Here is a 15,920-nt window from a genome sequence, read left to right as displayed (position 1 = left end):
GTTATCCATCAAAAGAAGCTGGAAATTTTGTCCGCTACAAACTATAAGCTTCTCGGGGCAACACCGATCTACCGATACGTTTGAGGTTTGTGGTAACAAATGTCGAATCGATTATCGTTAACGCGAAATCAGAAATTTACATGAAAATAAAAATAACATGAAAAAAGTGCGTAGGTGTCGTGACAGCTGCTGTAGAAGAAACGAAACGAGATCGTTTCGATAGAACAGTAGCAGGTAAAGAAGTGGTTCGCAAGGAAAGAAGTGGCGTTAGAGCGCCGACGCGAGACGTCGAAACGGCCGACGCCGCGTCGTAGACACCGATTGTTCGTCAGTGCACGTTCGTCTTGAACACAGAGCGAATCGGGTGTTACGTTGTCGACGGAAAATTACGTTTTGTTCGGTTGTGCACGATGTTGTTGCTGCCAGCGTGAGTGCATCAACGGAGGAAACTGTACATTTATCGGGATTACTATGCGACCTGCTACGCATCATTCTTGTAAATATCTCTGTTTTTTCGACAATCGGTTACTTTTCGAATCGATGCAACACACGGGACACGCGTTTTCGCGATCCGTTTCTTCGACGACCGATTTGCCCTTCTACGTATTTTGCGTATTTTATACGATTAATAAGCTACAGTACGCGACATCTCGTAAATTGTTTCGTTTCTTCGTACTTTATATTCCCAGAAGCCCCTTTTTACAGAATTTTTCTCGACGAAAGTGAAATTTTATTGGAGCATTGACGGAAAGCTCGTACGACGATTTTGATACCGATCGTTTAGCTCGATGTTTCATCCGCGATATTCGAAAGTATCTTATAAACGTAAAGCGTGAAATCATTGGGGAACGCAACAACAGCGAACAGGTTCAGAGGGCTACGAACAAGTCGACGAATATTTCATTTCGAGCTGCTCCCGGACGTGTTTGTTTCCATAATGTATGTACGTCGCGATTCTTGTTACCGTGGATGCATCCGTCGGGAAATACAACCTCGAGTACGTACAGTATTCTCTGACGCGTACGTAACATGTACACGGTGCGCGTTAAAAGTATTTTCGCGTTTAATAGGACTTTCCGAAATTCCAGAATGTTGCACCGCGTATGCGGCACTGCGGTTCTCCGAGCTCTTGCTCGGTGGCCTCTTACTCTCGTAATTTAATTGTGCGATCGCAACGCAAGGTGATCGAACTTGCTCGCAATCGTTTGGATTGGGGTTAGGTTGCGGCGATCTGAAATTAATTTCGTGTTTGCTCGTTACGTCAGCTCGATTCGCCAAATCTATGGGTTTTTTTTCTTTCGAGAACGCCTTCGATATTACTCGATTACCGGGCAGAAAATCTTTCGGTTACGAGTCGGAAAATAGCTGAAACGTGATTAGCGACGCCGGCGTACCCGGCCAATAAACGATAGCGCGAATAACCCCGATTGCGAGAACTTCTATCTCCGTTATTTTGCCTTTCTGTTTATTATTTTGACGACTGATTAAGATCAAATTTCTGTTTACCTTCGACCAAACGGAAATTTAACGCATTAATCGACGCGACGATGAACGATCTCGAATTGTAATGTAAATATTTCCAGAGTTTGGAATCGCGCGCCAATGTCACAATTCGTATAATCTAAAGGTACGCCGGCGTGATCGTTTCTCAGTTTTCGTATTTCGAGCGTAATGCATAGTCGAACAACGCGTGTTTATCGTTAGAACGACGAGGCTGGACCGGAGTGTTTTTATTTAAGGCTAATTCGAAAAAGTCCGTGACAAGGACGAGACGTTATCGGTGGCTGTTTTCTACACTGTAAGAGAGAGGGAGGGGGGTGGGACTCTGAGTTGGAATCGGTAACTCGATCCTCGCGTAAAACACAAAGTTTGTTCGTGGCGAGACAACGATAGAACATGTGTCTAGGTGTGCGGTTGACGAACCGGAGCTGAGATGTACGTCCTGGCGAATCGTTTCGCGATGAACTGATCTCGCGATTCGAGGGACGACGTTTTCGGGTCGAGTCCGTGATCGTGCGTGGCTGCCAGGACAAACAGGGACGAGATAAAGAACGAAGAAGAAAGCGGTGGAGGAGGAGAAAAAATGAGGGCCTCGTTGCTGTTGCCGGGGGGCATCGTGGTATTCTCGTTCGCGGTCGCGAGAGCTCTCTCCTGCGTATGTTCGCCCTTCGAGTGTGACATTCTCACCGACGACGACTGTCCCGGAGGCCTCACTTGGGATCCCTGCAGGTAAGCCACGCGCCAATTTATTTTCCTCGCTAATTCTCGGATAACTCTCTTCCAGAATTCTCAACGATTTTTCGCTCCGACGAACCATAATAAGCATACGTTATAGCACGTAAGATACAGCATTGTAAATAATCTCCGTGGTATAGCGACAGTTGTACGGCATCGGTATTCAGAGCTACGTAGAACGCGTAGGCTCTTACCAAGGATTCGTCTGTTCCACACGATTCGGCCGAATATCTAAACTTTAATACTCGCCCGATTTTACGATCATAAAATTATTATACGGCGATCGAGCTACTTCGGAATCGTGTCTACATCCCTGGCACTGGTTCATTCTTCGAATTAACGTCTGTCACGAGAGAGTGCGCGATCGTTTCGTTTCTGTAACTTGTCACTGCTCTGAAGGTTGTCGCGCGTGCGAACGATTCTTTCCGCGTTCTTCGCGCTCTTCCGATCGGTTAAACTTTTGATCTCTTTCTCACTTCACTTGTCAGCCAACAATTTTCTTTCAACAGCCACGACTTACACATAGGATACGTGTTACAGGCATCGTTAATCACATCCGCCAACCAAAAACCAATATTTAGCTTTTTCCCCTCTTCCTGTAAACAACATTCGACATTTTCGCGCGTCTGTCGTATTCAACGAGAGATCCCGTGCAATTAAAATCCCTAGTAAAACAGAGATTTCGGTTCCTTTTTCAACCAAGAGGAAAAAGTTCTGCTCTTTGTTACGCAGCGTTCTTTGTCAGGTGAATTTTATTCCGGTATTAGCGGCGCACTGATGAAAAATAGCGTTTGATAAAGCGAAGCTTGAATATTCAAACTAGGAGTGAACAAAAGCGTCAGTCATTGAAATTTCATGCCGTTTTTTGCTTGCACGTTCGATCGACCAGCGAATCGATCGTTTTTCCGCCATAACACCTATTTTATTCCCCACGCAGCGATAAACAATAAATCGATCAACGCTACAATTTATGATATTCATTGATCTATAATAATTGTCTTATAGGAATTCGAACGCAAACAACATCCGATTGAAATTCTTCCGTTTCCTCGAGTAAGACCTTCTATGGGTTAACGATGCAGCCCTCGTTTGTCAAATTGAAAATGCGAAGATTGAATTCGCGACGGATCTTCTCCATCTGTAAGGGCTGTGAGGTCGTTTTGAATTCGATACGCGTAGCTAACGTTTATCACGACGAGGAATTCTCGGTGAGTCCTTTAGGTAAAGGGAATTACTGGAACGGGATGGGACGCGATGCGATGGTTAAAATCGAGCTGGAAGACGTAAACGGAAGGGTAACATTCCGGTAAACGAGATATTTTAAGGCGAAGGATCCGCGCTCTAGATTTTGCACAGGGTAAACAGTTCACGATCCTCCAGTCTTTCTTTCGCAAATGAAATTCGCCATATTTCTGTTCATATTCGTAGTCTCTCGTATTGGTAAATTGCTTCGTGATAGCGATACGATGATCAGGTTGCGTTTCGTTTCGTTGGTTATACTAGAGAAATCTTTTCTGCAAATGACTAATTATCGATAGTTTATGGCGTGCGGTAAACGGGAATCGTACGATAGCAACGTCTTTTCGCCCAATGTTACCATTGCGATGACGAATCGCGCGGTTTCCTTGTTCGAATGGCTCGAACGATTTAAGCACGTTCGCGCGATGCAACAGACACTTTAAGATAGATTTATACTTTGTACCATAGAGCAACGGTAACGTCGCTCGTTTACCGCTCGGTGACGGATAGTGTGAACGGTCTCGTCTAAAACACATGTTTCGATGTTCTGTCGTGCCAGCGTCCTTCCGTATGTAACGTGTCGGAACGGATCCGCTACGTTATACATATACGAACAGACCTATCTTACTACTCGCAAGAATGTTCGTCGGGACGGAACCGTGCCGTGTCGGTAGGGACAATGTAAATTCACCTTTAAGATTGATTTATTATTTAATCGTATTCGACACCGAAGACACACACACAGACGCTAGTATTCGTATTATACGTACGTTTGTCGAACGATGGCATTCGATCAGTCAGTGGACACAAAGCGATTCGTAATGACATATATTGGATTGGCAACTAAGTGATTGCGGATTTTGTCAATACCATCTAATGACGAAATCCGCAATTACTTAGTTGCCAACACAATAATACCGAGCAAAAGTGTTTTTTCATTGAAGTACGTACATATGTATTATATAAGTACAATAAGTATTGCATTTACCGGATTCTCCTAGTTTCCTTCCAATTTTAATCCATGCTGCTCCTTTTTTCTCATTATCCACCATTTTTATCTCGTTGATCGCGTAAAAAAATATAATCTCCGACAGGTTCAATAAGTTTTTCAGAATCCATCATTAGCGCCTGTTGCTGTTACCGTTACGCTCGAACACACGACGCACACTGTCAGCATCGCCACGTTTCGACAAACGTGGACGTATCCGGCAAAGTATCGGGTCGTTGGGAAAGTTGGTTCCGATTTACACTCGATTCGATACACATTTATCGAATTATAGAGGTGGCATTTTGTTCCACAACCTTTCCCCATTTTCCACCTCAACTCGAATATTCTATCCCTGCAGAGGCTCTCAGGTTTTTCGGCGAAGAACTTTCCCACGTGATTCTTTACGTCGACCAAAATGCTTAAAACTCGGAACGAACTTCCCCAGCGATCCAATATATTACGCGAGAATGCCGGACGGCCGGACCGATATCGTTACGCGTCTGTGTTGATATCATGCGGTATGTATAAATATGTATACTCGTAACGTATTCGTTAAAGAATATTTGTCTGATCGGTGCTGAATCGATACATCCATCTCGTGTTTGCGCGGATAATACAATCCGACCTTTAATCGTAGCTCGTGCAACGGCATTCACGAAATCGGGGAAACGCGCTCTAAGCTTTGCACGTTACCGTATGACGTACCGTTGTGCATGTTTCTACGGCATTCGTGAGTTTCGATTTGAAAAAGCTCGTTCCACGATACAATTATACCTGCGTGTTATCCTAACGAACACGCGAGTTATCGTTTCAACGTTGAATCATCTTGTTAAACGTACACGTTGATAACTATCTACATGGTAAATTTTTCTTCCCTTGTACTCGTTCCTTTTATTCGTTCGTTTACGATATTAAAATATATCGTGGCTAGGTAGAGAAAAATCATTCGGCCTTTCCGAAATTATACAGAAACGATAGTAGAGATTCCGAGCGGAAAGTATTTTTCATCAAGTTTTTGTGTCACAGTAGTAAATACTTCATTGCGAGGTAAACCGGATGTAGACGAATCTTGTGTTGTATTATACTGGTTATAAAACGCGTGACGGCAAGGAAAATTGTTTCGTGGAGAGGATGGAGAGAACGCAATATAAAAGAATTGATTGCCCTCGATCCAACAATGAGACCAAGTAATAAAATTGCTCCTCGTACTCGGAAATTTTCTGTACAAGGCGCAACCGGTTCTTTCCCATTATTTTTTCCCTCCCTTTTCCCATTTCTTTCACCCTCGCTTCGTATTTCTTTCCCCTCTGAAGCCGAGCATTCTTGATTTTCATAAAACGTAAGCGTTATCTTTGGACCTTCTATATAAAACAAGTTGAAGCTCGTTTACTTATCGTGACTATATTACGTCTGAATTTGTTTTCCAAGAAACGAACAATACGATACTTACTCCCATAGAGAATCGATTTATTTTAATACGCTTTTATAAATTCGCCAAGTCGTTTCTCGTCATTTCTATTACGTTATTGTTCACGCGCCGTGCAGACAAACAAAGCAGTTGTTGCAAGCTTCTTCGTGTACGAGCCAATACCCTGTAATGGTTTTCAGATGCTGCAAAGTGTGCGCTCGTGTCGAGGGAGAACCGTGCGGTGGCCTGTTTGGATTTTCCGGAAGTTGTGCCGACGGCTTACAATGTGTCATCAAAAATTTGCTGCCCAACACTCGAGAGGTGGACGAGGGAGTCTGTACAAGTGAGTGGTATCCCGATTTTATTCTCAGATTTATCAAAGTACGTGGAATCTATTACCTTTATGCGTGGAATCGATGTCGGTCGGATAGCGAAGGAAGAATAATGGTGCGTAGATTTATGAAGCGATTTAAATCTCTTTAGGAATCGATCTTTAGAATCACGATGATTAATAACTCTTGTGCCGGTTCCTGAAACTTGTACCGATCGATTTCTATCATAACGCACAGTTCTTTCGTCTCTGCTTTTTCTTATCCTCTGCAGCGTCAAATTCGATGAAAACTCACACAGAATCACCGGTCATTTTTCTCACGACGCAGAGAGTACGTTTCTAAGTACTGAATTCTACAGCCGCGTGTATATGTATACAGTATATAGATAACGATGGATAATTTAGCACGGTCGATGGTAAACTTTGGTAAAACGATCGTTTCACCGAGCACATTAACGTAATGACATTTGCATCTGACGAAGGCACGAAAAGTAATGTATACGGCAGTTTTTATCCTGCACCGATACAGTTACGTTCTTCCTTTGAATACGTACGTATCTGTTATCGGTTCGTGCGATGCTTTCCAAAGTAATCGATTAATTAGAAACGATCGGAATTCGTTCGTTACGTGGATATAACAACTACGATAGATACGTGGCGAGAGCAATCGAGAAAAAGAAGAGCCACTCGTTTGCTAATCGTGTTGAAATGACGTTAACGAGGACAACCTTTTGCGGTCGTGATTATCGACATGGGGAGGTAATAATAGTATTGTGCCAGGGACGGGTAACAATGCTTGGAAAATTTTACAAACATATTATTTCTATATTCGCGCGGTTGTAAATGCGAACGTAATATAAATTTATTTGCTCGTAATATCACGGGACACGATTTAGAATACAAATTGCGTCGTAAACATTATCACGGTGTAAACGTTCGCGACAGTTGAAAAACATTTGGCAACTTTTATTAATAGAAGTAGTTAGAGAACCGTTTATTAAGCGCATGTCCCGTTAAAAGTCCAGTCGTTATGCACCAACTACAGCCGTCAAGTTTTCGAATTCGGCCGAATTTGTATATCGTTTTAAGCGGCCTTTCGAGAGAAGTAAAGCAGAAGCGTAGCTTAGGATACATCTTACGAAGTCGATCGATATCGATCGATTCGTCTCGAGCTTTCAAAGAAGCCACTCTTTTGTAAGTTCTATAAACGCTTCTCGTAAGTTCTCGTTTCCGACGAGTAGGTTACCTCGAGGGTTGAAGGATGGTGCGCGATAATAAGAATTGATTTCAAACGAGCATTTACAAGCCGTGCTTCGCTCGACATTCTCTGCTCGCGTTTCGTCGCGGCGTACCTTCTGCGACGATGTTTCGTGGTCTTTCGTATTTCAGCTGTTTGCCAATTAACAGTTGTGCACACCTACAAACGATACAAGAGCTTTATCTCGTTTCCATGGAACTCTGCCAACTACTCTACTCTCCTCTTCTTTTGACTTTACCTTTTATTTCTCCTCTTAGCTTCGACCTACGGTCCCTTCGTTGAAAGTTCTTAACTTTCGACTTTGAGCAACTCGAGCCACGACTGTGGACCCGGGTAGATACGAACGAGACAGCTCCAGCCGCGAATTTAATTGAACAATTTTTCCGCTGCTACTCTGCGTCGTTATTACTTTGTCTCGTGTCTCTAGCGAGGTTAGCAGAAGAAGATAATAGAGGAAACTTTGAAAAAAAGAAAATAAAAGAGAAAAGAACAAAGATCTTGGATTTGGTAGAAAAAGAGAAACTAGAACCGCGTTGTCTGAAAAATCTTGAGATACGAAGAAAAAGATTCGAATGTTTAAAGTTATCCGGTATCGTGGCGAGATATATGCGTTAGGGTCGTGATCGTAATTTTGAAGTCTTACGTAAGTTGGAAGGATAGCGAGCTACCTGTTTTGGTAGCTGTGCCTCATCGTGGATTCTTCCGAACGTTGCAATCGTCGTGTTATACTCAACCTGACTACTACGTACGTTTGTAAATGGCATCGAGTCGATTACGCGTGACAGCGACTCGCGAGCTGCTTCTAAGAGTCGATCGTGATCGGTAACTTTGTAAACTGGCAGGTGCCTCGATAGCAAAAACTCTTGTACGATCGCTTGGATCGCGTTAACATCTCGATATCATAATTATCGTTCAATTTATTTACTTAGATCGAGTGCGGGACGGATCCTTTGATCCCGAACGTTTACGAGTAGCAGTCACGCGAACGAAACAATATTACGCGAGCAAGATTAAACGAGGAGGAGAATAAACGCGCGAGATAGCACAATAATAGAAACAAAGTGTAAGAACGAAATAACGATAATAATTTTGGTAATGCTATTCGATAATACGAGAGAATAAGGTAAAGTGGAATAAGGTAGCGAAAGGAAAGGTAAGAGAGAAAGGAGAGAAAGATTAAATGGAACCACGAACAGTCATCGGAGTAGCGCGCATAAAAGAGTTTGGACAGCTAATAACGAAGTAAATATCGGTGATTCCTTATTTGCAGTCATTAAGTTTGCGTATCCTAATCCTGCAGTGCCTTGAAAATCGTTGTTTTCGCAGAACGATTTGTCTCCTCCGTTTGTAAGTAAAATCAGCGCTTTTCAATTCCGAAGCGCCGTCATAATTGAAAGAGTTCCTCTTGTTAATGGCGAAAGAAAATAAAGGAGCGATTGTACTCGAAATCTCTTTCCTTTCGATCGAACGCTCTTCAGATTCGAGATCCAACAGCTCATGAACGCTTCGATACTAATTACTCGTACCATCCTCTCGTTATTATCTTAAAGTGGCAGGTAATTGAGTTACTTTGACTCAATTTCCTCGCGTTGGGAATCAAGACTATCTTGCCTTTTATAGATGTATATGAAACGTAGCTGGTCGGCGACGTTAATCCGAGAAAATGCAGTTTGAAAGAATTTGATTTTCGTTCTTTGACATGGAATACTCTTACCTCTTCTTTTGCCGCTACTTTCTCCTCTATTTTTACCTGCGTATTACCCGTTAAACGCCACGTTCTCTCCTATCCTTCCGTACTTCTATTCGGCTTAGGTTTTACTTTTCTCGTAAACAGATAATCCTGTCAGACCATATAATTTATATAAATCTATCAACCTTTTGATTCGCTGCAGCCTTTGGGGAAGTTATAAATCAATTTTCACGACCATTCAATCTATCGCAAGATCCGAAAGTCTCGTTGGAAACCGTTTAAGAAAAGAGCTGCGCGTACACTTTGGTCGCGAATATGCATGCCTCCGTGAATTTAAGTCGATGCATATGCTCTGGTACTTGACGTGGAAGCTCAGGTACTCAGTATTCATGGAATATCGTTGCTCGAACGTAAGAGGTCGTGACGAGGGGAATAGAGGGAGACGAACAAATTAGTTTAGGTCCTTTATATTTACATTACCGTGCTTTCATTTAAAAACCGCTGGCATAAGCACGCACGCATCGTAAAACTCCAACTTAGGTTTCGCGGTTCGTAAGCTTCCTCGCTTCGTAAAATCCTTTCGCTATCGTTTCGTAATTTTAAATAGGGACAATAGAACGACCGCGAACTCTGTGAATATGTAATCCGTACTAACGAAACCGATCACATGGAACACGAATGGAGATAGACGAAAGAGGAAAAATAAGCATGGAGATAAAATCGCGAAGAGGAGAAAACGGTGAAATTTTTACACGTTTGAAACTTTTCCGCTCGTGGAACGTTATTTAACGCAGATGAGAATAATTAATTACACCGCGTATATTTATTTCATCGTTTCCAGAGAAAAATTTCGTTCGACATTATGGAACGCGTGCAGTTGCGCATATTTTATCCGCTTGGTATCCAACGTGCCTACCGATAGCCAAGTTAGATAGAAACCAATGTACGTTACATCGATTTGTATAACGTGCAACTCAATTAACCAGCGTGATTTACTTTAGCGATCTGCGAGCGCATTTCACGCGACACCTCAGATTATTATTACACCCGCACCGAAACCAATCTCATAGATCGAATTTATCGCATTCTCGGATACTTTCTAGTTTTTACCTGTACGTTTATTTAGCGAATCGCGATGTTCTTGCGAATGGACGGACGATCGATCCTTTCGACGAAATAAAATGAAAATGGAGAGAACACGCGATTCAAGCAAGTTCGCGGTATCTTGGATATTGTATAATTCATCGATGCGATAACTCTGTGGTAAGATTGCCAGTTGTAGTTTTATTCGCATCTGGGATTCGAGAGTACGCGTACGTCGTAAAACGTAATGTTTAAACGGATAAAGATCCATCGATAAGCGTAAGTTATCCGAAATATCGGACGAAGGAAAGGACGAGCGCGGATAGAATTGGGGTTGCTGAACAAACGACGAAGCGTAAAAGGGAAGGCGATCATTATCTCGCGGTAGGACGCGTTGTAGTCCATTGAAACGAGAACAAGTCTGTCTCGACGATCTCGGTGTGGTTAAGGAAAAAGAAGAGAAAGAATGGGAAAGACGGTAGAAGATATCTGAGCATTTACGGGCCATTTCCTCGCCGTTGCTCATAATGACGTTATTGCCTTTTCGAGGTTGGCTGGAGGTTGGTGGTAAAACTGTATCAGAATTCGTTAACCACAGACATTATCGGTTTTCGGTCGACATAGCGGACATGTAAATTCATCCGAATTAGCCAGTACTCGCGACAAATATTACGTTCCTTTTTGCCACACGTTACACAGGAAAATCTGTAGGAGAATTCGAGAGTAAGATTCAATTTGTTGCTCGTTTCTACCAAGCATATCAAGCACGCGTCTCATGCATTACCGGACTCATCCGCTTCTGACCGTTGCGATGAGAATGTGCCACGTACGAACGTCGTATACGTGGATTTATGTTTTCTAAAATCGTCGTATTGTCGGCAGCATTCAACCACGTCCTTGACGTTGAAAGCATTTTTAATCCCTTTGTACATCGCATTTCGTTTAGATGATATCGAGTCTGTCGGACTCGTCCGCTAGATACGCCGTGTGCCGTTGCTGTTATTCAGAGGAACGCAAAGGGAAACTTGACGTTCTTTTCCATTTTATTAAGAAGATAGAAGCGGACAGATGCTTTTCCTGCTTCGGCCAGTTATTATTTCCCTGTAAATGCAGGCTGTGCTGCATCCAGTTACCTAGCATTTATGTAATTGCTCGTTGCAGTGGCCCATTTTTTTAAACGTACTAACATTTTACTTCCACAGTATTTATATAGATATACGTATAGGTAAAAATTCGAATAGGAGAAATCCGTGAATTTACCTTCGTACGATAACTCGAGGCAAGGACACTCGCTCATCTATAGCATATAGACACTTTGTACGGATTTTGTTCTACGATCTACGATACTCGTATATCTTTGGAAAGAGAGAAGACACGGCAGAGATCGGCTCTGTAGAATCGTACAGCGTGTGATGGTTAAGTAAACGACGTTGAATAGTTCGTTTCCTTCTTTTTGTACGACTATGGATTAAAAATTAGATTATGCAGGCTCGAGTAAGTTTTGTGGTGAAATATTGACCGTAACATTATCTGCACGAGCCACGTATCGTGTAGCCATGTATGTGCGTACGTGTATACGCATACATATATAAACAGCGTGTACGCATCGTTTGCATGGTCGCAAAGTGATATCGAGCTCGATTAACCAGCACGAGCACGTCGTACCCTCTTACGAGTAAGGCGAGATCCTCGGTCAGCCATGAACAACGTTTATGCGATAAATTAATCACAACACTTCAAAGCTCTGCTGTACGAAACATAATTGCGCGAGCGCTTAACAAACGCTACAGGGAAGGTTGAGTTTTTAAACGAATTTCATGTCCTGTACCGTCCGCTTCACCGTTGTAAGTTTGCAAGCTGTTGACTGTTCGGTCTATCGTACCAGACTATTCGACCGAAAGTTTCAATTATTTCTTTATCTATTCATTTATTCGTGTATTTATTTATTTGCGGGAAAAATAACGCATTTAGAGCAAACACGTTAAATACGTAATATGAAAGTATCACGGATTAAATTCATAAAAATACATAGACGCCAATTTATACAGGTAAAATTCATCGAGGACAACGAATCAATAATCGTTGATTAGAACAGGGAACGACACGGGAAGTTCTTAATTACTAGATTGAAAGAAGATATCAATTATATATATTTATGAGACTCGGTTAAATTTCGCGAATTTTTAAGCGTCACTGCTCCAACTATATTTACATGTTTATTCTTTCAAGATTCTTTCGTAACGAGAGTCCTATTAAAACCAAAACCACCGTGTTTACTCGGCGTGAATATGGGTTACTACTTAAAAGAACGTGGAGCGGCTCTCTCTTTCATAGGAGTTGCATGCCCGAGTCGATGGAAACCGAAGAAAGTTTGGCAAACGATAACGCGGTATACATTCGGTAAAGTTCTTTGCCAGGGACCGTGACTAATTTCGCAGAAAAGTTTCGATGAAACTGATAGTCGCTAGACTGCGAGGAAATTCTATATAATTTAATAATCATCGCCGGGATCTCATAGAGATCCGTTTTTAATCACGGTATGCCGAAATTACGACGACGAATCTGACTTTCCACCAGTTATTCTACTTATACGTGTAATATCGTTGCGCCATTCAACCAATGCACCGCGAAACTGCCGTGAGAAAGAAATCGCGAGAATTTGCGAGCGTTCTTATCGAATTTTACCTGACGTAGTATCTGTTGGTACCGGAACACTGCATTATCTACGTAATGGAACTGCATTACGAAATACTTTCGTCGAGGATTTCAACTAAAACCACCCTAGATAATTGAGGAACGTCGTTGCATAAAACAATTTTCAAGGAATGTTCCGTGGCAACATGGAAGCAAAGAGAAAACTGATTGATAAGTCCGTTGATCCTTGTTTAGTTTCCTTCCGATAAAGTTTCCTGCGAACATGTTCGCAACGAGACGACAGAGAAACAACAGTTAGCGAGTCAAAAACGGTGAAGCTTCGGCTTTGAAAAATTTCCAATGGGTCGAGCAAGGTGTGCGAAATATTCAGTCTAAAATAGGAATCATAGCCTGAAAATGCGAATGCTTCTTCTCTTTCTTTCGTTTATCGCGAAAAATCTATAATCGCTGGCCGTTTTTGCATCGGTATACGGAGTTCAATGAACGCTGGCGTAGAAAAAAAGCTGCTCGTCCTCGTTCGTTGTCGAGGGGATGCATACACGCGTCACGAGTACACGCTTCAGGCTCTATGTCTTATGCAGTAGCGTAACGGAGATGATTCGCTTTTCAGAAGAAAATCCTTAGCGCGAGAACACCATGCATTTTGGAAGGGTGGAAATGGCGTGGAAGCGCGACGACGACCGGGCCGATGGTAGCGGCGGGTTTTTAAAGATGAATTCGTTTAACTCCCCTGCCACGGCTCGTCATTCTCGAGTATTTTTTACTTCAACCGTGAGTTCGTACTGTGGCATTACGTAAACCTTCGGATGACTGCTTTTTCACCATACAGCAGTCATTCTGCGAGATACATTGTACCGTAGCAGTTGAAATAGTACGAGCAAGTTTACAACGCGGTGCCGTCGTGCGCCGTGTTTCCTTCAAATATTCATAAACGAGACGATGAAACGCGCTAAACTCCATTTACTCTTGGCGACGCGACAGTTCGCGCGATTCCTAAAGCGTTTCACCGTGGTCTGTGCACACGCGATAACTTCTCTATCCTCGCGAACGCGTATTATAAATATTTGAAACGACACAGTCTGATAAAACGTCGTTGCTGTCGACGACAGATGGTAAAAAGATTGGGAGCGGCGCGCGGTACAACACTGCGTGAAAGAGCTTGCTCGCAATTTCGATGTTTGATCGCTTTTACGCGCTTTGCTTCGCGCCCGATTTACCAGCAACGACGGACAATGAGAAACTATTTTTCCTTTTTAACGAACGCGCCAACTTTTTCTAGAAAAAGAGTTCACGTTTACGCGCGCTACTACGTCGAAAACGTTGCTTTGTCGAAAAGAGTAATGTACCGAGCGCGCGTATTCGCTTTTAAACCTACCCTTAACATTTTGTCACCGAGTACAGTGTAATTACGAAGTCGAGTCCGGTATGCCGAAAAAAGAGGAGCGCGCATATTAAGCTTGCTTTTATGACAGAGAATATTACACGAACGCAAAGTTATATTTCTCCCTCGCTGGCTAATTTAGCAATAAAATGTAGAATTTCCAACAGACCCGGCCGCGTCTCGCGAATATCCTAATAATATCGCGATGGATCGATTTTAAGGGCGCTTACGGAATACCAGTATCGAGCCTTATTCCGTTTAATTGCCCCGAAGAAAAAGATGGCGAACCGATCAACAACATTGAAACGAAATCGCGGCAGTTCACATATCGATGTTGGATATTCGATTGCCTGGTAAGGCCGCAATAAAATCGCAAGGGTCGCGAGTAATAGTCAGTCTGTGGTCGATGGCAGGCTTCGAGTCGGCCATCGAGGCGACTCAACGTCCATACCGGGAAACCTCGTTTCGAATCAAATAAACGAAGAATAGTCCATTTCCAACGACAGATGTTCTTCCGTTCAGGTGCATATAGATTGCGGCTGTATGCATGCCACGCGTGGAATATCACCGTCCGTAATAGCCTCTGGTATAAACAGTAGTTTACATCGCGTCACATCGGTCCGCGCGAGTTTGCCTCGCGCGGTTATACGTTATATTATACGTACACCTATGTTATATATTACGTTTATATATGTATTTACACAGCGAGGGACAAGAGTATTCGTACACCTTTTAGAACGAAATAACTTTTTTACAGCTTTTTTTTTCTTTTTTTTTTTGAGAATTTGAAGCGATTAGTTCTTTGGATGGCGCGTAAAATATTTATTGAGAAAATCGTAATTGGTCGGAATGGCGAAGAAAATAGCAAAGGTCGGCTTTTTGCGAGTTTTTCATCCGGGTCCCTGATGAAAATCGAAACAACGCGTTTCGAAGAGGCACGTCAGGTATGCAGGATGTAACACAACACGCGGAACCCACCGCGAGAGTCGATCGTACACCTGAAAACGATGAGAACGTACGATCTATTTATCTTCGTTTACGAGGTATAATTTCGTGACGCCTATTGGAAATGTCGAAATACCAAGATTCGGAATAGAACGAGCTTGCCAACGAATTTTGGAAACACCAGGAACCGGCCATAGCGTAACCGGATCGTGTAACCGAAACAGCGTAAGATAACAAGACGTCTACGAGTTTACTTTGAAACGCAAGGTGGTGGTTTCGAGCATCCTCTGTGTAGCTAATTAAACGACGAAAGAATCGTAAGAGAAAATTCGTTACATCTGATAAACGAAGACGGATAGGACATGCGTATGTCTGTATGAACTGTTTCCATTGCTTTTAAATGTACAATCAGCTCTGGAAATGGTTGACACATGTTCTGTCACAGCCTGTATATATGCGGAAAATTGTATGCAAATCGGTTAATGTGGGAACAAGCGGCAGGCGTCGAAAGATGTAAAAACGATCAAATTTCGAACCGAAAGTCGCGAAAAATTGCAATTTTCACCGTTTTTAATCGTTTGTTGCTTACAGCGTTGTTAACCGATTTCGATGAAATTTTTAACATGTATATAGCTGGTGTACATTTTCCAAATGCGTAGCACAAATTTTCATTACAAGCCCAGATTAAAAGTCGTTAAAAGCGACAG

General features: G+C 42.6%; 1 protein-coding gene across 4 annotated transcripts in view; it reads left to right on the top strand.

Moving 5' to 3' along the window:
- The first annotated feature begins 316 nt into the window (after positions 1-316).
- The window catches only part of LOC132910876 (cysteine-rich motor neuron 1 protein-like), a 154,738-nt gene continuing 139,134 nt past the window's right edge, over positions 317-15,920 (top strand). Inside the window, exons 1-4 of one of the 4 annotated variants that reach the window (XM_060967007.1) lie at positions 317-496; positions 1,584-1,627; positions 1,705-2,229; positions 6,071-6,213. In XM_060967007.1, coding sequence (XP_060822990.1) covers positions 2,084-2,229; positions 6,071-6,213 — 289 coding nt within the window. In that variant the 5' untranslated portion in view covers positions 317-496; positions 1,584-1,627; positions 1,705-2,083. Of the gene's footprint in view, positions 497-1,583; positions 1,628-1,652; positions 2,230-6,070; positions 6,214-15,920 lie in introns of all 4 variants that reach the window. The other 3 variants (XM_060967004.1, XM_060967005.1, XM_060967006.1) reach the window with 3 other exon arrangements.

The sequence above is a fragment of the Bombus pascuorum genome, chromosome 9, assembly GCF_905332965.1.
Source record: "Bombus pascuorum chromosome 9, iyBomPasc1.1, whole genome shotgun sequence".
In the NCBI taxonomy this organism is placed as follows: domain Eukaryota; kingdom Metazoa; phylum Arthropoda; class Insecta; order Hymenoptera; family Apidae; genus Bombus; species Bombus pascuorum.
Note: the sequence above shows the minus strand (reverse complement) of the source record. Positions and strands in the feature narration are given on the sequence as shown.